This window comes from Argopecten irradians, chromosome 5, assembly GCF_041381155.1.
Source record: "Argopecten irradians isolate NY chromosome 5, Ai_NY, whole genome shotgun sequence".
Taxonomy (NCBI): Eukaryota; Metazoa; Mollusca; class Bivalvia; order Pectinida; family Pectinidae; genus Argopecten; species Argopecten irradians.
Window position 1 is genome coordinate 15,539,711 of NC_091138.1, and position 26,641 is coordinate 15,566,351.

Genomic DNA, 26,641 nt, shown 5'->3' on the forward strand with positions numbered 1-26,641 from the left:
TTGGACCTTGTGAACACGATAATTATATGTATGCAAATATGCATCCAGCTTCATTTAAATTTTGTGTGTAGACTAACATTGGAAAGAATTCGGACAAGTTCAACTTAATTTGACTCTTAAGGAGTTATTGCCCTTTTCAATATTAATTATTGAACCTTTTGAACACGATATTGTGAGTTAATATGCACCAAGCTTAATGAAACTTTGTATGTTGGTCTATAAGATCTATGTTCCGATTGCGTGATCAAAAGACATCAGTTGGCTAGTAAATGACATAAGTAATTTGTATCAAATACCAGGTGACCATTAAGGCCCATGGGCCTCTTGTTACACAATCAGATTTAGAAATAAAAAGTTGAATAGGAGATGTAATGGAAAGTTTAATATTATAAACAGATACATGCTGTACCCAACAATTACCTCCTACATTTCCATCGAATCTTTACGGATTTATGCCAGAGAACACAACAAACGGTAAGATTACGGTATCTTTTGCCAAACTTGTGTAAAATGTTAAACTATATAGATATGTAGATTTATAGTCTAGTGACAACTAATGTAATATTTTTGTATACGTCACTAGTGTAATATAACCTGAAGCGACTTTCATTGGCTGAGCACGCAGTGACAAAATGGCCGCTTCTTGTTTGAATTTTTGCAAAAACATTTTTACGTTGCGATTTTCCAACATTTAGGTTGTTGTAGTTATCTTACATTTGTGTTCACTTCATGAGATATTATAACATGAACTCAAATCTCAAAGATCATATATATATATATATATAGAGAGAGACTGGTCTGCTGATAAATTGGAAAAAGAATACTGCAAATGAAAGGCTTTTATTTCAAATGACGTCCATCTTTTGTAGCTTTAGCAATTTTCCACAAATACAATATTATCTAGACCTTTGTGCTGCCTTACTTTCACCCTACAGGTTCCCTTATTACATCTTTTAATGTCACTGACCCTAATAATGACGTCATCACGCTCGGGATTTACGATGACTTCACCAGTTCCTGTGTTTCCTTGACGGAGACAGATACCAGTGAAGGCTTTGTGATTGGGGATGTCTACCCCTAAACTCGGACTGTTTCGATTACGACAGGGTGAGAGTTTTGTTTTGGATAAACAGAAACATAAACAAACGACATACCCTTTCCTCACTAATTTTTGCAAAATTCATTACACTTGCTTAAAACAGTACAAAAACCCACTTTCAAAAAATTTCATTAAAACAAATGGAATGATAGATGCTAATCCAGCATGCACGTTGGATCAATTTTAAGTCTTTTTAAAACAATCAAATATATTTCATTTCCCTCTTATATACATTATTCGTTTCATTGTTCTATAATAATATCAATTAAACTCCACCGCCGACAAACCATAAACGATACTCATCATTTGAACAATAACGGATGTCTAATCGTGTATATATGTGTCTAATTATCACAGAAATACTATAAAATAGTTCGTTTTGCCTTTGGTACTTCATTCCATATAGGGCATAGCGCCATGGAGTTTTTTTCAGGTGCAATTAATTGTTTTTGATATTTTCATATTGAAGGGAAAAAAATAGAAATTTCTAATACTGGTAATGGTGTAAAGAGAGTAACTTTTGTAACCGAAGAAAAATACTAATTCGTCTGCTGCTGTTTTTTAAAGAAGAAAAAATACCATTCGTCAGCAGTGTGGCATCTTTATTAGTCATTCAAGTTTTTAATACCACTATTTTGCCAACCAACTACATGTATTTGATACAAAATCACTGTTCAATACAGTCTATTGATTACTTTTACTTAAAAATAATAATAATTTTTTTTTTCAAAAGCTCCCACATTATATTGTATGAGAATTGTATTATAGTCGTGCTGATGTTTTAAATCAAGATTATCAGTTACGTCCCTTTCATTGATCCTAATGTTAAAGCATTGCAATAGAGTGGCTATCAGATTTATATCAGATGTATTGACATTATAAATTCATCTACCATGTGATAAGGTTGATTTAAATAGTGAACGAAATATATCAGTATTACCTTATCAACAACACTTCCACTTGCAAAAACGGTACGTCGATGTATTAGATATTATCTATGAACTGACCTCGATCAATGGATTATAAGGTCGAGTGATACAAAGTTGCAAGAAGTACACAATGTAAAAGACAATTTAAAATGATATTTATTCAATGTTGACCATGTGTGTACCCCGTCAAAAGTAATTTATGATGAAATTGAAATTTCAAGAATACATTCATCTAGTATTGAATAGATTTAATCGTATTGTTTGATCTCTACAGGGACAGAGAGATGTAAGGTTAGCTTTCACAGCAAGTGATGGTGCAAACACGGTAAGATGCAACGCAATAAGTAGTTATATGATATGATTACTAATGCACATTTCTTTTCATTTTGAAATACATTAGTGTATCAATTTTCCAAATCCTTGATAATCCCCCTCCTCTGAGTATCTCGGTGATACGTTAATTGAAAGGTATTCTCTGAAATAGAAGCCCGAAAGCTGGAGGGATGAAAGATGCATATTGTTGCTAACCTATGTAGGTGTGCAGAGTCTAATATAAAGTGCTTTGAAATTTGTTATAGGACTCATTTTACCACATATCGCATGCAATGACAACGATAAAGGATTTGCTACATAAACTGTAGAACACAATGCAGTTACAAAACATGTGTTGAATTATACAAGAAGACACGAATATACCGCATTATCCCAAAACACACGCCCACACTTCCTACATGACCCTGACTGTTAATAGGACGTTAATTAATCAAACAAACAAACACTTATTCGTAGATACAATTATGTACATAGCGATATTTGTGTTTTTTTCCTTTATATGATCGCCGCTATACCTTACCGAAAGTAATTGATTCTATATTACAAAATGGCAAGAATGCTCAATAAAATTCGATAAATGGTTTGTGTCATTGTGAGTTAAAATTTAGAATCAACTTAATTGTACGATAGATTAATTTCAAGGAAATAATATGACCTTTATGCGATTTTTTGTCAATTTCAGGTAACAGGTTTTGTACGTATCTATGTCAGTGATGTCAATGACAACGCACCTGCATTCAGGAGACCGGCATATATATTTGAAATACCTGAGGTAAAGTGTGAGAGATATAGATACTAACACGATAGTATCTGTGTATTATAAAATTAACACACAAAAATGAATAGGAAACGTGATGTGTTGAGTCCATGCCAAAGCCTGGTAACCTAATTTCAGTGAATTTTGTTATATGTGGAGGTGTCTCTACACAGATTCTTCTGAAATTCAAATTAGCGACAGAAACAGACATATACACTGCCCTCCACACGTTACACGTGCAGTTTTGCAAATATACGTAAAGCACAGAAAATCTAAATGTAAATCTTTTTGATACAGGTATTAGTGTTTTATCTTCTCTAATTAGTTTTTGAGAGATTAATTGCCAGCGAAGTTTAACATATTTAAATGAACTTTTAGAGGGCAGTGTATAATCATTAAGGTTTAAATCGGTGATTGTAGGTGAAACAATGTAATATTTCTGGTATACGTTCAAAGAGACAACAAAACTGAGGAAATGATAGTCAGACGATTTTTCAATATCAAATTATAAAAAAAGTATTTATAATGATTTACATACCATAGTTTGAATCAATATCATACCCACTTAATACCATATTAAATTTAGCAGCATGACTTTTAAATATTGACGATTTATAGTTATCAATATCAATAAATAGTCATTTTAATCGAGTGATCAACCTTTATTTCATTTCCATTTATAGACCTCGATTTATCCATCGACTTATGATGCGGATATTTCGGCAATAGATGCCGATGATGGAGTGAACAGCGATTTTGAATTTCATTTACAAGTAAGTTCACTGATGTATAAAATAGGTGTGCATAGGGTAGAATATCTCTATCCTTCATATCGACATATGAAAAAGCATTTTTCTCTCATATATCGACGTTTTATTGCAATTTTACAACTATGATATCCCGCCATTTTGAAGTAAGTTCGAAAAAAAACGCGACTACAAGTCAACTTTCCATGAAAATTGCGTAATATTTTGAACGTAAATCCCGTTGCTTGTAACTTTTATAGTAAAATCAGCCTAGTCTCTGAGTGTTAAAAATTTACCAAGAAAACAGTAATTTTGTTGACGTTTGACGCCAGTAATTTTGTTGACATTTTGTAAGGGTTACTAATATACAGCCTCGGGCGAAATGAGTGTATTATATAATACCAGTCAGTATTACAACCGTAGGTATGTGAGAAATTATTATATTTGTCAGTCATTAAAAACGGTATAGTGTTCTTGCACTAGAGGTTCACAGCCGTACATGCTATACTACTTTTAATTATAGTCTTCAGGTTTATATGAAGGTGTCTTCAGCTTCGATCCAAATAATGGGAATTTAACTCTTAACCAAGCCCTGGATTATGAGACCCTAAGTTTTTACCAGTATACCATAACGGCTGTGGTAGGTAACAGATATAAGTATCTAAGTTTCAAGTTATTAGAACTGAAAACAAGAATGCCTGCTCTTAATAAATGCTCCAAATAAATGACTGTTAAGATGTACAATTGTCTTTTATCAACTTCTTCGGACAAAATGTCTTTTCAAAATACCAGGTCAGTACATTTTTTATTATTCTTGATATATATCCATGTAGTGTGTAGCATTTCATCATTTTTCGTATTGTGTTACAACAATACTTCACACACTCGTCCCCATTCATTATCTTTTTTTTATCTTTTCGTTACGGACAGCTCTTCTATTATTCTATTTTGAAACAAACTATATCCAAATATTTCGAATTGTTAGCTCGGGCATTGTTGATACTTCTGCTAAGACTAATTGTTATAAATTATGCGCATCAAATTTTTAATGAGATGGATGTTGTATTTACGATATTGGTTAATCTTTTATGTTATTGTTATTCTCCAATGTTTTCTCTTTCGCAGTGCATAAATAATTATTTGACAAGGTTAGCTAAATATTCTAAAATGAAAAGTCTCTTGTTCTAAAAAAACAAAAAACAAAAATAACATTGATTTCGCTGATTTGCCTCGTTTTCTAGGATAAAGGAAGCCCCTCCATGACCGGGAGCGCTGACCTAACAATTAAAGTGATGGACGTTCAGGACATGCCTCCACGTTTCCAGGGGCTCCCTTACATATTTACCTTCAATGAAAACTCCTCATGGGTAAGTCCGTGAATTCTAGCATCTAGCCGCTGTTGTACAATACAGGGGAAGTTGCCATAAAATGACCTTAGTTGTTAATGTTTAACCCTATAAGCCAACCGTACGATCGTACAACTAATGCATATTATTTCATTGATCTGCGTAAAAATAAATTGTCCTGGTAAATGTAAATATGGATTTTTAGGTCATCTGAAATCATCCTGACATAATCCCGACAAAGTGTTGTTATTTTCGGGTCGATCCGAAATCCAAGATGGCTACCACAGCCGCCATCTTGAAAACACATTTTGAACTTCTTCTCAAGTTCTACCGGTGCGTTTTGGCTGCAACTTGCATGAAATGATCCTGACATGGTCCCGACAAAGTATTGTTACATCTCTGGTTGATCCCAAATCGGAGATGGCTACCATGACACTATATCTAATTAATTTCCTTTATGTTAAGGCCCTTGGGCCTCTTGTTTGAAATAAAATTTGTTGAAAGAAATTGAAAATGATCCTGACATGGTCCTGACAAAGTGACACCATATATAATTAATTTTACTATTGCCAAGGTAGTCAGATGACCGTTAAGGCCCTTTGGGCCACTTGTTCTAAATAACTCGCTGCACGCGATAATTGTCCGAATCACTAACATCAGAGTAACGGAATTAAGTCTAATGGGTCATATCAGCATTTAATGATTAACATAGTTTTTCGCTTTTCAGTGATTGTCTGATTTTTTGTTTAATTTATTGCAAAATAGGTTGATATATACCGTATATCTGGTTAACTAAGCGATGATGATATTTTCGCGGGACGTTTCTATGATCACGAAAATTGAAAACGGTTAAAAGTTATCTTTTATGAATTAAGTTTTGTTAGGTATCTATTGATTTAAAGTATTGAAAGGGTTCATGTTTGAATTGTTCTCAGGCTGGAGAAGACATCCTAGCTCAGGATGGTGACAGAGAAAGTCCTCGTCAAATCCAGTACAGACTTTATGATTCAGGTGATTTGATAAATTATAGTCCATAGCACAACCATGTGAATGTAAAATAAAAATAAAATATTATAAAACATAATTGCCACAAATAAAAAAAGATGAATATGATTCATTGAAGACAGAAAATATTCAAAGCAAATTGAGAACTTCATGAAAGTTCTTACTTATTAACCGCAATAGTTTGCTTAAAAATCATTCATAAAAAGAAAATTAATCATTTCTAAGCAATGATATACTTTTGTTCTTAACAATATCGTCCTCGTGTTAACTGTAAACAAAATGCGATGATTATGTAATTATTTCGCAAAAATATCTTCAAATCATTTACGATTTTGTCTTCCTTATCAGATTGCTCCAGATTATTTACTTTAAACAGTACATCTGGAAAACTTCTGCTGAATGAGGTACCGGACAGGGATACTGGACTACTACTTGATAACCAAGGTGTATGTAGGTTTCAGATTGAGGTATGTTTCCCTCATGTCTTTGTTAATTACCTATAACTTTAAATTTCAAGTTATTGTAAACATCTTGGTATTAATGTTTTGGAATTTGTAGTAATATTGGGCAAGATTCTTAAGGTTTGTATACAGGTAGAGAGGAATGGTTTCATCTAAAATATAATTTACTTTATTTACCCTATATATACCGGTTTTTTAAAAAGTTTTATTTGATTATACATCTAGGCAGGCAGGCGAAATAATATGTCCAGGAGAGCCAAGTGCCAATTATACAGCTAATGTTTGCAAATGATTACAGGCCAGTGAAGTTATCCATTCCGGAAAGCCGACTGTAAACTCTACAGCCAGTACCACCGTCACAGTAACTGTGAAGGATATTGATGATAATGTCCCCACTTTTAATCTGTCTCATTACAACGCTTACATAGACGAGGAGGTGTCAAACATTCCTCTGACCATAGATGGTAGCGTCGGCATTGACGTGTATGATCTGGATCAGGTAAAGTTTATGAACACAGGAAAGATTCATAACTGAACAAAAAGCATCAATGCAATGAATTGTACAATTGAACAGTATTGACGATACGGTAAATAACTGAAAATGGACGGTATAGGAACAAAAGTCAACCAAGAACATTAATGATCATCTGATTCAAATTAAATTCAAAACAAACACTAAACTGAACTGAGGTTAATTTAACATAATGATATGCAAGTTCACAGTTGAAATGCATAAAACGAAATAATGTATACGTCAACAGTTTAAACTAAAAAATTCTATCAGCAGACAAACATAATACGCCTACATTCAAATGATATTGCATGAAATATGGAATAATGTACCATAAAAACATAAATATGGAAATATGGAACAAAAACTTGAAAAACAAAACCTAAATATATAAATTCTAGACGGGATTCAAACCTAAATCATCGACTGGGTCGCAACCAGTTAACGTGATTTCTGCGCACACAAGTTTGGAAAGTTTTGAAAAGCTAAATTACGAAAGCCATGTAAGTGATCATTCATTCAATAAAAGAAAATGCCTATTTGCAACTAAATTTTCTAACAAACTTACGTTTTTCTTTTAAAATCAAATTTTTTAACATTTAATGATTGCGGGGGATAGCTTAAATCATTACTCATTGCATGTTAATCCGAAATTTCATGAAATCATCATTTATTTTGTTTGACAAACGTATTCAAAAATCGTCTGCATCAAAATAGGTCAAAGTTTGCAAAATCATGGATAGAAGGAGTATACGGGAAGTTGCAGGGATGGACAGGATCGTAAGAGAGAAGACATTTTTTACCCGATGCCGATATCTTATATTAACTTCTTTTTGAACAAAATAAGTTTATATATATATATATATTGAATTTCTGTTAGTTTTAGGTCGTCTGCACCTTTGTTTGTCTATTTTACACCTGTCAGAAGCTGAATCCTGCGTTTATTGATACCCCCGGTCACTGCTCGGACGCACCTTTTGTCTTTTTTTTCGTGATGCTTTCGATCCGTCACATGATCCCAAAATAACCATGCATTACAATTATATCATTCCATTAAAAGATGTAAAATAGGTTTTGGTTGCTCTATTGCATTACATACCAATTTTTGGTGCAATAAGCAGGTTTTTAAAAGAGCATTTCCTTAAACTTTTAAAATCACGGTAACTGGTACTTTAGGTATCGTCAACTGTATCAATTAGCGGTGAAAATAAATGGCGCCTAGTCAAAAACATAATATTAAAATTAAACAATGGCTATTGTTACTGAAGTATCATGGACGAAAGATTATTTATGTCGATTTTCAACACCTTCTGTGCATTAGTTTTGAAAAAAAAATCCTTAAGAACCTAGAAAAATCATGGTAACTGGTCGCGACCCTGTAAATCTTTCTTTTGAAAACCAAAATTTGAGTTACTTCCCCTCGTCTCTCTCTCTGTGTCGGTACTACTGTGAAGTTGGTTGATAACTTATATCTTATTTATCAGGGACTGAACAGCGAGTTTAGCCTGACAGTCAACTATGCCAATGGAACTAAATGTGACGGAATTTAACCTAACCCTTCCTACATTATCGGCAGAGCCACCGTCATAATGAGGCTTGAAAACGGTTTTAAATTTGACTTCGAAACGGAGGACATGGTTAAACTTCTCGTAAGTGTGTACTGATCTGTGTAACATTTTAAGTCATCTGAAATTACGGATTTATAATATTAAGCAATTATATACAGCATTTCTGTCATGAATATATGTTTTTGCCATAATTTGTGTTCGTTTGGAGAAATATAGTACATGTAATGGCATCTGCAATGTAAAAGTTTCCCTTATAACGCACAGGTTGTAGCCACGGGAAAAGTAAACAACAGTAAAACTACCACCTGTACAGTAACTGTCTATATCAACAACATAAACGACAATGATCCTGTGTTTGATTTAAACGACTACAGCGCCACCATTCCCGAAAATTCGAACCCTGGAACACCAGTTGTTGTTGTTATGGTAAATGTGTAATTTGTAGCATCTGACTATTTTTGTATCTGAACCGCAAGGTGTGGAATACATCAGGTAATTGAGTGTTAGTAGCAAAATTTCGTGATGTCAATATTTCGCGGCTTTTAATACGAATTCTTTTCTGGAGATAAAATTTCACTGTTAACCGATTCCAATATATGACGTTATATTACATTATTGTTGTTGAAGTAAAAGAAAATCATTTTGTTACAGGCGACAGATGCTGATATTGGGAAATATGGTGATTTGATTTACACATTAGGTTCTCCTATGTAAGTTATTTTTTTCCTTTACAATTTCAAACTTTAGGCACTATGTCTACAAAATCCCACAGTAATACATGATCAACCAACAGCTGAAGGTAAAACTTTCAAAATCATTTCAATTTTTAGCAGAATGAGTATACATGTATTGATTATAATTTGTAATATAAGTTGAAATTTCATGTCTTAATGCTTAAAAACTATTTTCATTGCTTATATATGTCAAACGTAATACTAAATAAAAAAAACCAGCAACATCTGTATAACAAAATTTATGAGACATTATGAACAAGTTGAATACTACTTATAAATTACCAACTGAATTTTTCCTTGAAAATAATTTCCGAATAGAATAGAAATGCTGACAGCTACTCTGGCATTCTGTAATATGTAATTATATAATAGGAACATAATTTTATAAGTAAACCAAATTATTCTCTTTTATATTAAAAAGAATAATTTATTCAAATATATCTTCTTTTAGTCGAAAATATATCAAATTGAAGCATTATTTGTTTCTTTATTCTTTGAGAGTTCATTCTCCAATCTATTCCGAGATTTTTAGCTTAATAAACTAGCAATTGCTTTAAAAGCAAGAATTTTGATATATCCCAAAATGAAAGAATATTTTAACAAATCCTTATAAATAAATGTAATATTCAAATCAAGCCGTTTAAAGTTTATAAATCCCCTTTCACAGATTTGCTATCGATCCACAAAACGGCACGGTTTACACGACCGGGAGTGCTGGTGACCTTGACCGGGAGACATGTGACACGTACTACCTGACGGTGGTGCTGACTGATGGAGGAGGCAAGAGGGCTGTGGCGTCTCTAACAGTTACACTGTCAGACGTCAACGACAACTGGCCCGAATTTATATCTGATCCCGTTGTATTATCATTTGTAGAAAATACGGCTACACTCACAGGACATATTCCTATCATGGTAATTAATGATTGGATATTTATCTTTAAAATGATGGGTTTTTTTCTCGATAAAAGCATTGGTAACTTAAATGTTTTATAAATAAAACAAGTTATAACATGGTGAAACAGTCATCTCGAACAAGAATGTTTCAGTGGAGGTGTGCTGTCTTTACCTTATTGTTTTTAAACTTTTAAGTGTGATTTTAAGCAATTTATAGGAATAATCTATTTGCATATCTAAGATGATACTATATTAGATTTCATGATTGCAGTCCTGTCAAAGTACCACCGTTGACACCTTTCAATTATGATGAACTGCGGGTCAACTTTGGTGAATTAATAGATTATTATTCATTTACTGCAAAACATATGAAAGAACGAACAATGATGCTACTTTTTAGGTCATCTGACCCGAAGGGTCAGGATGACCTATTGTCGTCATGTTTCGTCCGTCGTCGTCCGCCTTCCGCCGTGCGGTAACTTTTCACATTTTGAACTTCTTCTCAAGTTCTACCTGTGCGATTTAGCTGAAACTTGCATGAAATGATCCTGACATGGTCCCGACAAAGTGTTGCTACATCTCTGGTTGACCCCAAATCGAAGTGTTGTTATTTTTCGGGTCGATCCGAAATCCAAGATGGCTACCACAGCCACCATCTTGAAAACACATTTTGAACTTTTTCTCTAGTTTTACCGGTGCGATTTGGCTGAAACTTGCATGAAATTATCCTGACATGGTCCGATAAAGGGTTCTTATTTTTCGGGTCAATCCGAAATCCAAGATGGCCGCCACAGCCGCCATCTTGAAAACACATTTTGAACTTCTTCTCGAGTTCTACTGGTGTGTGATTTGGCTGAAACTAGCATGAAATGAACCTGACATGGTCCCAACAAAGTGTTGTTATTTTTGGGGTCGATCCGAAATCCAAGGTGGTCGCCACAGCCGCCATCTTGAAAAACAATTTGAACTTCTTCTTGAGTTCTTTCTACTGATGTGATTTGGCTGAAATTTGCATGAAATGAACCTGATATGGTCCTAACAAAGTGTTGTTATTTTTGGGATTGATCCGAAATCCAAGATGGCCGCCACAGACGCCATCTTGAAAATACATTTTGAACTTCTTCTCAAGTTCTACCGGTGCGATTTGGCTGAAACTTGCTCCTGACATGGTCCGACAAAGTGTTGCCACATCTTGGTTGATCCCAAATCGAAGATGGCTACCATTACACTATATCTAATTAATTTCCTATATGATTATTGCCAGGTAGTCTCAAGGGCGTCTCGTTGTATTCTCAAGTTTAAATAAGTATTGGCATGATTACGCGATACATCGCGTTATGATAGAAGTAGGTTTCTAATGATGAAACCTTGATGAAAAACAATTTGGTTTTTAATTAATAGTATTTTACAAAACCAAAACATGACTGTTGTTTTCATTTTTTTTCTATTCAGTCATGATAGCTGATTTTCATATAAAGTAAATGTTTGTTTTGCAAAATCAATCTACAGAATAACATTTTGTTTTGACGATGTTGGGAAATTCAAATTACCCTTCGTCCGTTATCCCTAGTGCGTCAGTTTTATCGTACGTTATACAATTCTTTTTTTAGTTATTTCTCATAAAGTGCTTAATGGGTCTTTTATTCAAATGTCATATTTTCCTAGGACCATAAAGCCAGTTGTGCATGTTGTATTTTTGGGACCGATTGATCATCAAGATGGCCGACAGCCAGCTATCTTGGAATTTGATAATTTTAAGTTTATTACCGCTATTTCGCAGAAAGTACTGAAGGAATCTGTCTCAAATATCATTAAAGGTTTTATTAGGACCCTAGATGTGCATAATACATTTTCAGAGCGATCGGATTGTTCGATGAGCGGCAGTCAACCATCTTGGATTTTTATATTTAAAGACGCAGAGAAAAGATCATCTTTTCCAATGTCAGACATAGATCACTATTTGGTGTACGTTTGTTTTTAATTTTCAGGCAACAGACGCAGATGAAATCGGTACAAATAACAGTGTGGTTCGATATAGACTACAAATTCCAGAGTTAAATCTTCAGAACAATTTCACAATTAACCAAACAACAGGTGAACTTACCGCTACGGAACCATTGGACTACGAAAACCTCACTTATTCGTCAGATAATGGACGTACTTTTTTGTTTGCTATTGCATATGACCTTGGGATACCGTCTCGGAGTAAAGGCATATATGTAGTAATCATCGTACACGTAAGTAAATGTATAACGGATTATAAATGTGATAAGAAGACCTGAAATAACGTTTAATAGAATCACCCTTCAAACAAATATACCGTATCATGGTCAGTGTCACCACTTTTATGCAGCATTTTTACTAATGACTTCTTCAAGATTGTCCTCAGAATTACTTGTATCGTTGATACATAGAACACGCGAAAGCAATATCTTGGTATTCTCTTATCCAGTATCTTGATGTAGATAAATGTTTTGCAATTTCGGGCACTTCTCTGTTGATTGTGTCAATTTTCATTTTGAATGCTCTACTCTACTGACAGGATAAACGTGGATACATACATGTATACATAATGTATTGTTTGTTTTAAACTGAAGGATGAAAATGATAACACCCCGGAGTTTGAACAAGATTACTACAACGCCACGATATCTGAAAACTCATTACCTGGTAAGATCGGCCTAAATCTATATTGGCTTAAAAAGAGTTTCACTAAATATGTCGCAGAAAGTAGATAGATTGTACATTATTCAACTGAAAGTAATATATAATTCAGTACTTGTTTTATATTAAATCTTGGTTCATTCCTTGACAGCTATGAAACATTATATGCTGATATTGTATGTTGTTTTATTTGTACAGTATAACTTATCTAAACCGGCCCTTATTATATCCGGATCCCTGTATATTCCGGAGTAACTAATATTTTCCTTCTTATTGTGGTGTTATTTTTTACCTGTAACATCCAGAAACTTGGCTATAATGACCATATATAGTATTAACAGTGACATCCGATTTAGACTGTATTTGATAAACTATATTTTATCAAAATCATAGTGCAATTTATTGGTGGTATATCGAATTTCAATGGATTTCATTTTAAGGTCATATCGTCAAAACTGTTACTGCAAACGATTACGATGCCACCAGCCCTAACAATGTTACCCGATACTTTATCGAAAAGGGAGGATATGACAAGTTCCGAATGAACGCCGTGACTGGCACTATCACAGTGGAAATGAATTCCAGATTCGATAAAGAAACTGACAACCTGTATACACTGACGGTGATAGCTTCTGACGGCGGAACACCCCCTAATACAGGGACGACAACTGTGTTTGTCACGATAGACAGGATCGGTAAGTTATCACTGTAGATGTACCTGTATTCGAATACAAATTTACTGTAATATCTAAACCAGACGTTAACTACATGTATAGAAAATCAAAGACGATAATTAGCAATGTTAAATAAAAAAAGTATTTAATGTTAATTCCTTTTACTATTATCAAACAATGATTAGAGAATAATTTTAATCCTTTTTGTTTAATTATTTGATTATTGGACGATATGAATATAGCTATGCAATCTACCTTAATGTCTTACTGATATCATTTAGATTTGTTGTTTAGTATTCTGTATCGAAACAATTCGTCTATGACTATCCCCCTGAACCCAGATGTCCCTTGTTCCCTCCAATGGAGTCCCGATGCTGATCTGATTAAGTCACCTTTAATTACTAAATTCATTGTCCATGTAAATCATTTACTTACTATAAGTTTATTCTCTCGCTATGTAATTTGGTTTTATAAACCTAGAAGCAAATTGCGTATTACATTACTACCTGCTTCCAGTGGAAGACCGATATCCAACAGGTAAGATTTTGGGTTCACACTAGGCACAAGGTAACCAAGTAATTTGGTAATTTTAGTCAGTGTAATGATGCACGACTACTGACATCATACCGAACACGTTCGTTTGCACAGGTAAGTCTCACAATTGTACAGGTAAGTCTCACAATTGTACAGGTAAGTCTCACGATTGCACAGGTAAGTCTCACAATTATTAATCCTTGTTTATGTTCTCTTATAATGCAGATGCTGAATTCAGTTTTATATGACTATAAGTTTGCTAATACCATTTTAATATTTTTTAAATTATTAATTTTAGTCTATATTTTTTTCAGACCCATTAGGGTTTAAATATATGATAACGAAAAGACAGATGAATAGGATAACTGACTCATAGTATATTGGAATATTTGAAGGATAACGTTGTGATTGTTTAATTCCAATGATATAATATCCCTTTGAAATAATTTGATATGTTAATTTTCTGTCAATTTACCAGTACAAAGTTTGCTTGAACATTATGAACATTGAAGAGATCTTCGATTGATATAATATCCTCTTTGAAATAATATGATATGGTATTTTTTGTTAATTCATCGGAACATTGAGGGAATAATGGAGTAATTAGAGTGCAGATAAATGCTTTAAAAACACCTGTAAGAACATTAAGACGGAAAACACGAACAAACACAGGTGTGTTCAACCCAAAAATGTGTAAGATAATAAGGTAAAGAAAACACAAAACGAAATGCACTATTGTTTTTAATCATGACGATTATTTTGTTTGATTTTTTTTTGTGGTCTTTGAATGTATTTGTGTTTTATCTAAAGACGTCCTTCTTAGATTGTGTATGCAAACTACTCCAATAAAGAAAAGATGATTCAGTTTATCTATGGGAAATAACCTGGAGGACTAAATCATAAGTTTGGCTGGCACTTGTGAATGGGATATACCGTTTTTCTTAATGTATACGGTTATGATTAAGAGTATTGTCAAATGAAACATCAATGTAAACAAAAGTTGACTTTATAAGGCTGAGAGATGTCGAATAAATTAGATCGAAATCAAAACCAAAATATACAAAAATGAACCATAAGGAGCTGATTTAATTCAGGATAAAACGCATGCTGTTACCAAGCAGCCGAGCCGGGTTGAAAACTATAATATAGCCTTCCTTGCAGCACTTGACTGATAAACGGGTGGAATGGCCAGTACCCGACTGTGTACGTATATACATGGGGTACATGAACCTTTAACTATACCGGCGTTCTGGTGAAATACTGTTCAGTCCAGGTAGGTGTTGCTTTTGTCCGTTTGGGAAATTCCTGGATATGTAAGAGACATTATGAAATTGTTTAAGCAATGACTTAAGACAAGGTGTTGTATGAATTAATGCTCAGAACTAAATGGATAATTTGCTGGCGGGTAACAGTAAATACATGATTTCTCAATGCAAGAAGTTCCAATTTAACGAAGATTTCAAATACAAAATAATATTTACTTCTTACGTTAGATTCAGAAAAATCACATTGTTGTGAAAAGAACATTTGTTGCGGTAAGGTAATCCACTTGCGTTTGATATACTTACATAAAGCATAAAAGCAACATATTTCAAATAGGCTTCATCATACTTATTCACTTAAAAACGTTCGTTACTGAAAAGTGACATATATTTCAGTCGATCCAAAAGAGAAGAGTCAGAGTCGTAGAAAAGCAAACATACGGTTAGTAGGTTTTGAATATTTACGTTTAACATGCTATTAATAGTCATGGTCATTTAATGACGTGCCCAATATTACTAACCTGCAGCAGAGAAGGAGGTCTAGTGGAAGTATATCTGAAAACTTAAACCAATCGGCCATCGCGGCCTCACAAATATAGATTGCTGGCTTTCCATTGCAGAGGACGCCATAGCGTTAAGGTATTCTTGCAAGTGACAGATCAAAATTATTATTTGAATTGATTTCTTTGTTGACTTTAAATCTTTTTTTGTTAAATGAAAATCGTTAAAAAGTTATCAATGGATATCCGTTATTCCATTACCATCGTTTTATTCTTGTTGGAGTTCTATATGTAGTTTATCACTTTTTATAAACCGGTCATTACGTATGATCATGTAATCATATTATTTAAACTATGTGAAGAAAGGTTATGATTTACTCAAACGTTTTAAGTGATTCATTTTACTTACTATTCAAGGACGTCATTATCATCCAAAAGGGAAAGAACTTCTTAGATCAATTTAGATTCATATCTACTGTACTTGAGTGGGCAACTGTGACATGTTCTTGGTAGCGAAAGTTATTGCATATTGCTATAATCTGAAACATAATGAAACTTTCTGCCAATTGTAATGTGTAGGATAATCTATATAAACTTACGTTCCCATGAGATTTACTATCGCAATCCAAGTAAATTCGCGAAAGTTTATTTCTGCGAACTGATTTTATATCATTTATATTGATAGGAATTTATATTTAAATTAAAATTCTTGAATGTTAATCTGTGCGAACTTCTTTTGAAATGAAAATCGTGAAAATTAGTAGCCTCGAAAAAAGTTAGTATTTAGTACACATGCCGTCTCATAAAACGTTTAGCCGTCCGATTATCATATGCATAGTGTTGAGGAAAAACCACAATTTCATGTCTTTAGCAGGAAATAATAGATATTATATAATGTTACCACTGTACCTCTATGTTATAAATTTCATTTATAAATGTCCTTTTAATCACCATCTAAACATGGTAAGAATAAAATTAACAATGGCGATCGGTGGTCAACTTACATTTTTAATTTTGTAAGATTGTTAATTCTCTCTCACAAAACAGGAAAATGTACTGGCGTCCATGGTCCCTAGATGTGCATGAAATCGAGGAAAGGGGTCATTTTATATTTTGACAAATTTTCTTTGTTGTACCTCTTCTTTTGATGGTACCGAATTTATCTGTTTCAAATTGCATGTCAAGATATGTTTCTGGTAACTAGTTGTTCATGTTATACCCATCCCCATCACAAAATTAGCTTGTTTGAGAGCTTGTCATCTTGGTTTTCGACGATAGAAATGCTTTCTCTTTCTTAGAAAAAAATATATGTACACTCTCTGCCAGGGTTATCGTTGAGCAAGATTTTTTTAAAAATCAAATCGATCGGAAAACAACATGCCTGGCAGGCATCCATATTGGATTAAGTGCTATATGTGTTTTATTCATGTATTCTCAATAAGATTTGAAACAAAAAATTGTGAATACGGCAATCAAATGTGATTTTTAATTTTCTAGGAGTCACAAGGAGTTTTTTGTAATGAAATGGTTTTGAAACTATCACTTATTTAAATGTTAAAAATCCATCAACTTGCCATTTTTTTCAAATTATTCACCACCATATGAACAGTCATACCAACGATGGAGAGAATAGCACGGACACTGGTGTTCCTGTTTGCTTTGTTTACTATTGGTGAGTAATTATTCTATTTAAAGGTTTGATTGTTGTGATAATTTATCTGGAGTGTTCGTGTTATACTTGTCATATTGACAATTACAACTTTTACGTTACTCAAGTTTTCTCTGATCTGTAAATTCGTCATCACGTAGCGATTCCGCCATAGCCATGAAACCATTCAAATTCAAAGTAATATAAACCTGTGCACTTCAACGTTACAAAACGTTCTTGTAGAGGAAAGAGTGGATATCTTCTCTTGATATCCAGGATATTGGTGATGGTGGTTGGTTCATAATTTATTTTATAACCACTTTTAATTCGACACTTATCTTAAGGGTATGATATATTGATATTTATTCAAATCACAGCACAGAATACAATTTGAAAGACAGTACTTTTGTTTTGTATGTTTCTTGTGTATTTCAACGTTTCGAAGATCGAAGGTTTTACACATAGTATGTAGTCCTATTTGCAATGATTCTCAATTTAATATGATAGCAAATCAATCATTTAAGAATCTGAAGACATAAGAATTATTATTATGTACAGATCCAGTTCAAACACAGAAGTTACCACCTCGGTTTCCATCGAATCTGTACGGTTTTATACCAGAGAACCAACCAAATGGTAAAATTGTTATTAACTCTTTATTAAAAAAAAACAATTTATCTTAAATTTCCGAGAAATACTGATTGAAATTTTCCAATAACACAAAATAATACAAATAGAAACGTCAAATTACCAAATACGAAAGTTCATTACACGGACAATGTGCATAAAGAAAAAAAAAGTGGAAAATCAAACCACAGGAAGAACCAAATGCGGCAGAAAAAGTATGAAAAATATGAAACTGTATATCAAAAAGGGTCTTTATCATTTTGTAAAAAAGACAATATCAAGGCAATAAAATACATGAAGTCCTCAGAATGCATATTTATTAGTATTAATTCGAGAGCTTCTGGAGGCATAGGCGGCCCCAGACCCCCACCTTTTCTTAGCTTTATGCCCTTGTAAATATTACATTAATTATTATTAAATATTAAATTTTTGGTATTGCAATTCTGTAAGTAACACAATAGAAAAATTAAAACAAAACTTTAATTCAAAATATGACACTAGACATGAAAATAAAAAAAATACACATCCTTAAATAGCTACAATGATTTTCTTAAAAATGTGTTCATAAAATCCTCAGAATGTAGGATTTTCACCATTTATTCGAGAGCTTCTGGGGGTCTTCCTCGCCTGATTTGCTTGGTCTCACGCCCCCTCTAGCCTCAAATCCTGAATCCGTCCCTGGATCTTGAATTTTGTGACGTTCATAATTTTCATTTTTTCCATTAATTCAGGTTCCCTGATCACATCATTTAATGTCACTGATCCAAAAATTGACGTCATCACATTGGGGATATATGATGGCTTCACTCGCTCCTGTGTATACTTAAACACGACTAACAGCCGTGCCGGTTTTGTGACGGTGAAAGTCTACCTCATCCGGATAATTTCGACTATGACAGGGTGAGATGTGGAGGGAATAAGTAAAATGAGCGCATCAGAAACAAACTATATATATCCGATCAAACAGTATTTCTTCATATAATTTCAAAAAAGCATTAAGTACAGTTACAATTATTGAAAAAAAGAGTCTATCAAATATTGACTGCTGTCATTTGTGTTACCTATTATACTACAGCTTAATGTTTTACTTATCTTTGTGTTATCTATATTTATTATAACGTTTGTTTTAAAATGGTAAACTATCACTTGTGTTACCTAACAATATCGTAATGATATACCAGTAAATTATCTATTGTGGTACTTACTACAATTAAGATATTAGTTATAGTATCAGCTGTTATAATGTGTTGGTGTGTATGTCATTGATGTTACCTACCACAGCCGTTATGGTATACTGGTACAACTTCAGAGCCTCGTAATCCAGGGCTTCGTTAAAGGTTAAGATCCCGTCATCTGGATTGATGCTGAAGACACCTTGTAATAATCCTGCAGACTAAAAATAAAGGAACCAAAACATAGGTTTCTCTATGAATCTGTCGTTGTGTCATCATGTCTTCATTGTCGTCATGCAATTGTCTGGCATAGATTGATATCACACGGGTAAATTGACGAAAAATATCAAAAGGATTAAAATTTTCTTTTAATCTTTGAAATATGGTATACATAGAAACATTTGCCATCATTACCAAACTATGGTCAAAATTTAAAATTAGTTAAAGAGACAACTTAATAAAAGTGTATGAATGTGATGAGATAAGCGTCTTATAGTACACGATACACTTGATATTTGGATCAAACTTACGTGTAAACTGTACACAAAAGCCTTGTTAACACCATCATCAGCATATGTTGCTGTAATACTGGCATTATGTGTCGATAGAAAAGTAGTGTTCTACAAATGTAGAAGTAAATTTTCAGCATAGTGACTGAAAACAAACTATATTATATCGAAATCCGTTCACAAGTTTACCTTCAATGGATATAAAACTGGGCATTTACAGAACGTTAACACATCAATTAATGCATAACGTATAGAGTCGGGGAAGTAGTAGTGTAAAAGGCAAGGAAGTGGGAACAATGTTCTAAAAAAGTCTAGAAAAACGACAGGAATGAGTAAACTAGGAATTGTCTTGAAATACACAAGAACAGGTCCTGTATGATATGTACACAATATTATCAATATACCGTCATATCATGTTTAAGTTACCTCGGTTATTTCGAAAATATACGCAGGATATTTGAATTCAGGTTCGTTGTCATTGACATTACTGACGTAGACATGAACGAAACCTGTAACCTAAAATGAAAGGGAATTCCTAAATACGATAATGCAAATATTCATTCTAGTTAATTATTTTGAATAAAGAAACAAATAATATCATGTGTATTTTGTACGTAATAGTTACAAAAATATTGATAAGCTACTAAATAACATCATGAACTTTTGGCATTATTTAATCCACGTAACTGGTATCAACCAGATGTCACCGGGACCAGCACATTTGGCTGGCATAGCCAGCTTTCTAAATTACACAGGTGTTAATAGTAGCACTTATGGCAATAAACAATAAAGTGCGGTTATCGGAGGGCACCTGCTGATTTAGTAGCGTGATACCTGAAAAAAGGTATGTCAGAATTGCTGAAGAGTTATTCCCCCTTTTTAATTGTAGACATCTTGGTACAGAGACAGCTTTGGAAGACGCTAAGTTTTTGTGAAAAAATAATTGGGTTTGAACATTCAATTTCGTCACCCTCCCTGAAATCATATATTTCAGCCATGGTAATAGAAGGAAGGATCGTCACAGCTCCTGGACCTTGCCCATGGTACAAGTCATGTTTAAACTATTCCACAACTCATTGGACTTTGTGTTAGTGGCAGAATGTTTCTGCAGTTTCTGATGCTGCAGGTGATTTGATTGATTGATTGATTGATTGAATTTATTGTTTAATTGATTGAGAATGGTTTCCCAGAATCAATCAATTTATTTGATTGATGGCTTGCCATTATGGTCTATTGTTGGACCGGTAGCCGTGTTAATTGGTGGATTCTTTGTTGTCCCAGAATCTATCAATTGATTTGTGTTGTAATTTGGATTGAATTTGTTTGATGGCGTGCCATTATGGTCTATTGACAGACCGTGCCGCCAAATGTAGATATTAATTAAAGCTATGACCATAAATTCCAAAATTTAAATTTGTTGTCCCAGAATCTATCAATTGATTTGTGTTGTAATTTGGATTGAATTTGTTTGATTGCGTGGCATTATGGTCTATTGACAGACCGTGCCGTCAAATGTAGATATTAATTAAAGCTATGACCATAAATTCCAAAATTTAAATTCTTTGTTGTCCCAGAATATATCAATTGATTTGTGTTGTAATTTGGATTGAATTTGTTTGATGGCGTTCCAGTATAGTCTATTGACAGACCGTGCCGCCAAATGTAGATATAAATTAAAGCTGTGACCATAAATCCAAAATTTAAATTCTTTGTTGTCTGTGCATCTACTGATAGCACTTATGGCAATAAACCATATAGTGCGGTTATCGGAGGGCACCTGCTGATTTGGTAGCGCGATACCTGAAAAAGTTATATCAGAATTGCTGAAGAGTTATTCCCCCTTTTTAATTGAAGACATCTAGTGTTGGTACAGGACAGCTTCGAAAGAGGCTAAGTTTATGTAAAAAAATAATTGGGTTCGAAAACTCAATTTCTTCAAAATTTCGATGCATTTCTTTTGTTTGATACCTGATGTATGTTTTAATCTGATTTCCCAAACATATTCCGTTAGATGGGAATAGATTTATTTCCCAGTCACTGACTTATAATCCGGTATGGCGCCGGCATGGTCGATAGTTTGGCCAAGTATAATTAAAAGTAAAAGCATTGTATTTTGATACATAATGAATGCCTCGAAATATTTCATTAATTTGAATTTTTATCACTATAGAATATATCATATGATATTCGACTCTGAATAATTTTGACACCGTGAATGTACTTGGGCCGAGTTCTACTTTCTTGTCGAGATCGCATATAAACATAGGTTAGCATTAATGTGATCGGATCATTTTAAACATCGAACATTTAATTTTAATCGTTAATCACCTCCTTGGAGACGATTGCGATCGTATTGATTCACTTTACTCACTCGGGGCGAGATTCCCTGTTGGGTCGAGTTTACCTAGCCAGGACCAGCACATTTGACTGACATAGCCAGCTGAAATTACACAGGTTTTAATAGCAGTTTAGAAATACACGAGGATCTTGATTAGACAATGACCGACGTTATACGGTATAAGTTATAATAAAAATAAGAAGTATTAATGACGAGAGACCACAAGACCATTTTGAATGTCAAAAAGAACATTTACTACACGTACGCAACAAACGATGCCGAGTTTAAATACCTTACCGTGTTCGCGCCATCACTTGCAGTGAAAGCTAATCTAACATCTCTCTGCCCCTGCAATGTTCCAATACAGAAAAAAAGTTGTTTTTGGGGAGTATGTATAGAAGGCGAATTTCTGAAATTATATCCTAAGTTAACAGGTTAACATGTTAAAATAAGTGAACGGATATCTATACGATACATTTTTAAACAATTCTTTAACCATTTCCTACCATGAATTACAATGCATATACAACAAGGAAAGTAAAAGGAAAGTGTCAAAATAACTCATTTTTTAATTTTTTTTTAAAAATGTACTTTGATTATTTAGCAGGCCATTGAAACCATATACATTAAATTGAATTTATCTTCTTGCATAGGCTTATTTTTATAGGGAACAACCAACTAAATGAAAAAGTACCTTCGAAATGACCCCTGTGTATACAAGATTGAACCAAGGATAGAATTTTAACCCGGCCGCTGATTGGCTGGCTAATTATGAAAAAAAATGTTTTCTGGCAGGTACTTATTCCTAGATAACTATGATATGAATTTGGAAATTCAAATTGGGATCTAGGTTCAAAATATAAATTTTAATAATGAATAGGTAAAAACTTTAGAATTTCAGGATTTTTTAATGCGAACTGTGCCTGATTTTAACATGGCTACCCTGGTTGGAGTTTGAGCTGACGGACCCAAACTTTTTTTTCTATCTAGTGTTATATGAGCACCTAGACTTTAATTATAGAACACAATAGCTAACTAATATTCCTTTGTTTTAATAATATATTACGAAACTTTAACAAACTTTAACACTGTGGTATGTAAAATTATTTAGTTGGTTGTTCTCATATAAAAATGAATAAACACAAATCTGTATTGAAACTACATAAATAAAACTAAAACATAAATTATCACAAATACATTATAGTCAGATCGTGAAAATTTAAAGCCGCTATTAACTCACCAAAATAACCGGCTATATGGTAATTAAAGTCGACGGCTGATTAAATCCACTTCAGAAAATCACCTTTCCTCACGTATAAAGAATATAGTATTGATATAAAATACTGCGCTCAACGGGAAGATATTAAGATGACAATTCAATTATTTTAGACTGATTTTTCTTTAATAAAATAAATTGCAAGAAGATTAATTCCAGAAAGGTAGGCGTCTCCGTCTATCCACTACATCGCACATGCAAATTTCCTGACCAAAATGTGCATTGAAATCACTAAGCATATAGATGTATATAAAATATAAATACAATATATGCTATAGAAAAGCATAATATCATCTAATTGAAACAAGAAGGCTTAACGGTCATCTGACTACCTCGGCAATAGTCAAATTAATCATATATGGTGTCATGGTAGCCACTTTCGATTTTGGATCAACCAGATCATATCAGGATCATTTCACGCAAGTTTCAGCTAAATCGCACTGGTAGAACTTGAGAAGAAGTTCAAAATGTGTTTTCAAGATGGCGGCTGTGGCGGCCATCTTGGATTTCCGATCGGCCGGAAAAATAACAGCACTTTGTCGGGAACATGTAAGGATCATTTCATGCAAGTTTCAGCTAAATTGCACCAGTAGAACTTGAGAAGAAGTTCAAAATGTGTTTTCAAAATGGCGGCTGTGGCGGCCATCTTGGATTTCGGATTGACCCGAAAAATAACAACACTTTGTCGGGAACATGTCAAGATCATTTAATGCAAGTTTCAACTAAATCGCACTTGTAGAACTTGAAAAGAAGTTCAAAATGTGTTTTCAAGATGGCGGCTGTGGCGGCCATCTTGGATTTCGGATTGACCTAAAAAATAACAACACTTTGTCGGGACCATGTCAGGATCATTTCATGGAAGTTTCAGCTAAATCACACCAGTATAACTTGAGAAGAAGTTCAAAATGTGTTTTCAAGATGGCGGCCATCTTGGATTTCGGATTGACCCGAAAAATAACAACACTTTGTCGGGACCATGTCAGGATAATTTCATGCAAGTTTCAGCTAAATCGCACTGGTAGAACTTGAGAAGAAGTTCAAAATGTGTTTTCAAGATGGCTGCTGTGGCGGCCATCTTAGATTTCGGATCGACTCGAAAAATAACAACACTTTGTCGGGACTATGTCAGGATCATTTCATGCAAGTTTCAGCTAAATCGCACCAGTAGAACTTGAGAAGAAGTTCAAAATGTGTTTTCAAGATAGCGGCTGTGGCGGCCATCTTGGATTTCGGATTGACCCGAAAAATAACAACACTTGGTCAGGACCATCTCAGGATCTTTTCAGGTAAGTTTGAGCTCAATCCCACTGGTCAAACTTGAGAAGAAGATTGAAATGTGAAAAGTATACGGACGGCGGACGGCGCACGACGACGGACGAAGCATGATGATTACAGGTTCGGGTCAGATGACCTAAAAATAAAACAAATCGTGCAATTTTCAATTGTATTACAGGTATTTGAGAAACAACCTTAAATAATTGCGATTTAGAATTACATAAAATTTTCATTTCAACTACGTAGTATCCTTATTTTATTGGTTCATTTAAACAATTCTATTGCAATATATATTTTATATATTTCAATTCAAAGGATAGTTTCAATGGAATAAATACATATATATATCTACAACTGCCTTTCTTGAATCATGCAAATAATAGACATAACACAACTATTATTATTATTTTATGAAAACAACAACCTGTAAAATACAGATTTAAGCTAACCCACCATAGACTATGTTCGTTGCCAACTGCATTCATACTTCTGTAAACATAGTCAAAATGAAGATAGATTCTAAGATACACCGATTTCTTTATACAAAAATCAGAAACTGCAATATATGCGAGCCTTCTGGAAAAAGGTTGATAGATTTTATAATATATTTTTGAATAAATTTGTTTTGCGTTTTATGAGAGGACACTCAGATTGTTGTATTATATGTCCATAACATATATTTATCAACAGATCATTTCAAGTGAATAAGTGAAACCTTATAACTCTTACAATCTACTTTTGATATACATTCAAAATTCCGAGTTCTTCTAGCGACTCATTTTTTAAATAATTACGCAAAGATATCAACAAGCTTACATTGTATTACTTACCTCAGATGTAATAACATTGACAACGCAAGCAATGTAAAACAGCCGATAACATCAACGCGAAAAATCGCCGAAGAGCTACGACAATATTTTAAAAATACAACAAATAGAAAGAACATTATTTGTACATGTAAATGATGCATTAACAGCTACATGTGTATTCATAAATTTAGGACCTTTAAAACTCATAAAATTATAAATATTATCAGAACGTAATATAAACAAGACTCAAGAGATACAAATATTAACATACATAACAATCATTTTATACATATGTATGCATCACAGATATATTGCATTTGGTTCTAGAGTAAGATTAGCTTTATTATAAATCCGTTAATGTTACTCAAGTTATTGTCTGGAAACGAAATTTTGTGAACCAATCTATTTTTAGTAACAGTGACCATTGTAGTTGACATTTTGACCCCAAATTCATTCCCAAGCTGTATTGTCTCATATGCTACCATTGTGTGAAGTTTGATCAAAATCCATCCATCAATTCTCAAGTTATCATATGGAAACCAGACAGACGGACGGACGGATAGACAGACAGACAGTGAAAAGGTAATTGGGTAATGGGTGTAATAGTTGCCGGAACTTCAGGTAACCCAATTACATACAGTGAATTTATATGAATTTTGCAATGATTACAGATAAATAGATTTTAAAAAAACAAGTTGATAGAGTTGAGCGGATATGAAAAATTTCAAAGTATCTATCAAAGACAAGAACTTGATTTTGGACCTATTATCTTATATAGCAATAAAATGATCAGCTTACAGCGTCGAATGTTCCCTGCGTGTTATCCGCGCGAACTATAAAATGCATTTTGCTTATAATGTTATTACCCATTGTATACGCAGACGTGAAATAACAGTAAGCGTGGACAGCTATACTTACTGATACTGTAAGTGGTAATCGAATCAGAGTCGTTATCATAAGCTTCTATA

The 26,641-nt window shown here is 33.5% G+C and overlaps 2 protein-coding genes and 1 long non-coding RNA gene across 4 annotated transcripts in view; 2 read left to right on the plus strand and 1 right to left on the minus strand.

Moving 5' to 3' along the window:
• The first annotated feature begins 1,264 nt into the window (after window positions 1-1,264).
• Window positions 1,265-10,278, plus strand: LOC138324285 (cadherin-related family member 1a-like). Its single transcript, XM_069269365.1, has 13 exons — window positions 1,265-1,270; window positions 2,303-2,353; window positions 3,044-3,133; window positions 3,802-3,891; window positions 4,388-4,504; window positions 5,106-5,231; window positions 6,146-6,221; window positions 6,564-6,682; window positions 6,975-7,175; window positions 8,672-8,836; window positions 9,020-9,181; window positions 9,407-9,434; window positions 10,157-10,278. Exons 1-10 carry the CDS (start codon window positions 1,265-1,267, stop codon window positions 8,735-8,737), a joined length of 942 nt encoding a protein of 313 aa, XP_069125466.1. The 3' UTR covers window positions 8,738-8,836; window positions 9,020-9,181; window positions 9,407-9,434; window positions 10,157-10,278.
• A 3,493-nt stretch (window positions 10,279-13,771) lies between these two features.
• LOC138324286 (cadherin-related family member 1-like) overlaps window positions 13,772-26,641 on the plus strand; it is a 99,563-nt gene continuing 86,693 nt past the window's right edge. The window contains exons 1-3 of the mRNA XM_069269366.1: window positions 13,772-15,961; window positions 17,629-17,691; window positions 18,226-18,303. Coding sequence (XP_069125467.1) covers window positions 17,640-17,691; window positions 18,226-18,303 — 130 coding nt within the window. The 5' untranslated portion in view covers window positions 13,772-15,961; window positions 17,629-17,639. The remainder of the gene's footprint in view (window positions 15,962-17,628; window positions 17,692-18,225; window positions 18,304-26,641) is intronic.
• LOC138322980 (uncharacterized) lies at window positions 18,505-26,626 on the minus strand. Of its 2 annotated transcripts, XR_011208510.1 has the most exons (5): window positions 23,554-26,626; window positions 22,611-22,661; window positions 19,997-20,491; window positions 19,571-19,687; window positions 18,505-19,184 (listed from the first exon to the last, which is right to left on the minus strand). It is a non-coding gene; the product is annotated as an uncharacterized lncRNA (long non-coding RNA). The 2 variants fall into 2 exon arrangements; XR_011208509.1 differs by having other exon boundaries at window positions 22,611-26,625.

Bases quoted from the DNA above. Each gene is read 5' to 3' on its own strand.
- LOC138324285 (XM_069269365.1), top strand. The intron at 3,134-3,801 runs GTAAAGTGTGAG...TTCCATTTATAG, and splicing joins ATATATTTGAAATACCTGAG to ACCTCGATTTATCCATCGAC. The intron at 5,232-6,145 runs GTAAGTCCGTGA...AATTGTTCTCAG, and splicing joins TCAATGAAAACTCCTCATGG to GCTGGAGAAGACATCCTAGC.